A 1,363-nucleotide genomic window follows, 5' to 3' on the forward strand; every position below is an offset into this window, starting at 1 on the left:
CCCCCACAAAAGTAGGATATCAGTTTCAAGTGTAAGGAAAATGAAAAGTGGATTCTGTCTGCTTAAGACAGAGTCTCTTTTCTTGGAGACTCAAGCACATTCCTGAGGCTCAGGATAGGGAAGGTAGGGGACATTAAAATAGAGTGGGGTTACAGGGTTGTGAGTGTACTGTAAGTAAACTGGGCCTAGTTAGAGTGCCCAAAACCCCACTGCTCATTTGTTGTTGTTGTTATAAGCATGAGTCAAAGCGTCTCTCTGTAAATGTTAAGCTTGATGCATATTTCTGGTGAAACTTAGAAAAAACATTTGATCTTACCTGAACTGCAAGTCTTTAAAGGAGAATTGAGTTTCAATGATTCCCGTCGTTTTCACTCGAGAATGTAGAACATCTTGCTCATTTGGAACATACTCAGGAGCTGTTATTCTGTCTAAATCATTAAGGTAGCTATTGTAAAACAAACAACAAAAAAGAAAATAGCATGTCTGTTTTCAAATTTGCATTTGAATATGCCAGGATTCAGTACAAATGAATTTTAATTGATAATATTAAACTTAAGTACTTTTCAAGTTCAGTTTGTTGGAAAGAGAGTTTGGTGGCTGGACTACTGTAGAGAATTGAGCGTGGTACACAGCTGACCCCCTGGGGGCCTCTTCTAAAGGTCGGCTAAATCAACCCTGCCTTACTCTGTATTTTATGAGGCTCATGTGATAGATATAGATCAGGGTTTGAGAGAAAATTTCTCTCTATAGGGCCTAGGTCATCCACAAAAAATTACCTTATAATGGTAGTTAGAAGACTGTACTCAAAACTGTTGTAGTTTGAATTCAGACACATTTAAGAGAGTGATTAGTTTTAATATTATAATTCAAAAGTTGTTATTTTTTTGCATGGATTGCTTAGCTTAGGAGTCTCAGCTACTTTCATTAAGTGTCCTGATAATATCCAGTTAGCTCAATAAAAGAAAGACCTTGGACTCTATTGCTGGCCTTGCTGGAACTAACTCACGGAACTGCTGATCTACCTCTGACCCGGCACTGCTTGTGGACAGAATGGTGAACTTATTCTTCGAACCAGTTCTCACCTCTTCATCTCTTCTGTCAGTGTATCAGTGTGCCCTAAACCCTTTGAGAAGGCCCTGCTGAAAAACCCACTTTGATCCCACAGGATCTAGGGGTGGTGAAGGACAGGAATAGGTCTGATTAAACTGTGTACTCTATAAAAATCTGTTACATTAGAGGAAAGAATTTGCTTTTAACTTTGTTCTTGAAGTTAGATAATGTGTTTAGACTAAAACTAAGTTTTATTGCTCAAAAAAAGAAAGTTGAAAGCTACTGTTCTAGGTTTTTGATGTTAAAGCTTTAC

At 37.9% G+C, this 1,363-nt stretch overlaps 1 protein-coding gene across 1 annotated transcript in view; it reads right to left on the reverse strand.

The window, feature by feature from the left end:
* Positions 1-1,363, reverse strand: part of GNAT3 (G protein subunit alpha transducin 3) — a 74,210-nt gene that overhangs the window by 18,522 nt on the left and 54,325 nt on the right. Inside the window, exon 5 of the mRNA XM_007944807.2 lies at positions 317-445. Within this exon, the coding sequence (XP_007942998.1) occupies positions 317-445 (129 nt within the window). The remainder of the gene's footprint in view (positions 1-316; positions 446-1,363) is intronic.

This window comes from Orycteropus afer, unplaced genomic scaffold (assembly GCF_000298275.1).
Source record: "Orycteropus afer afer isolate SDZICR_OR568_19922 unplaced genomic scaffold, OryAfe1.0 scaffold00007, whole genome shotgun sequence".
Lineage (NCBI taxonomy): Eukaryota > Metazoa > Chordata > Mammalia > Tubulidentata > Orycteropodidae > Orycteropus > Orycteropus afer.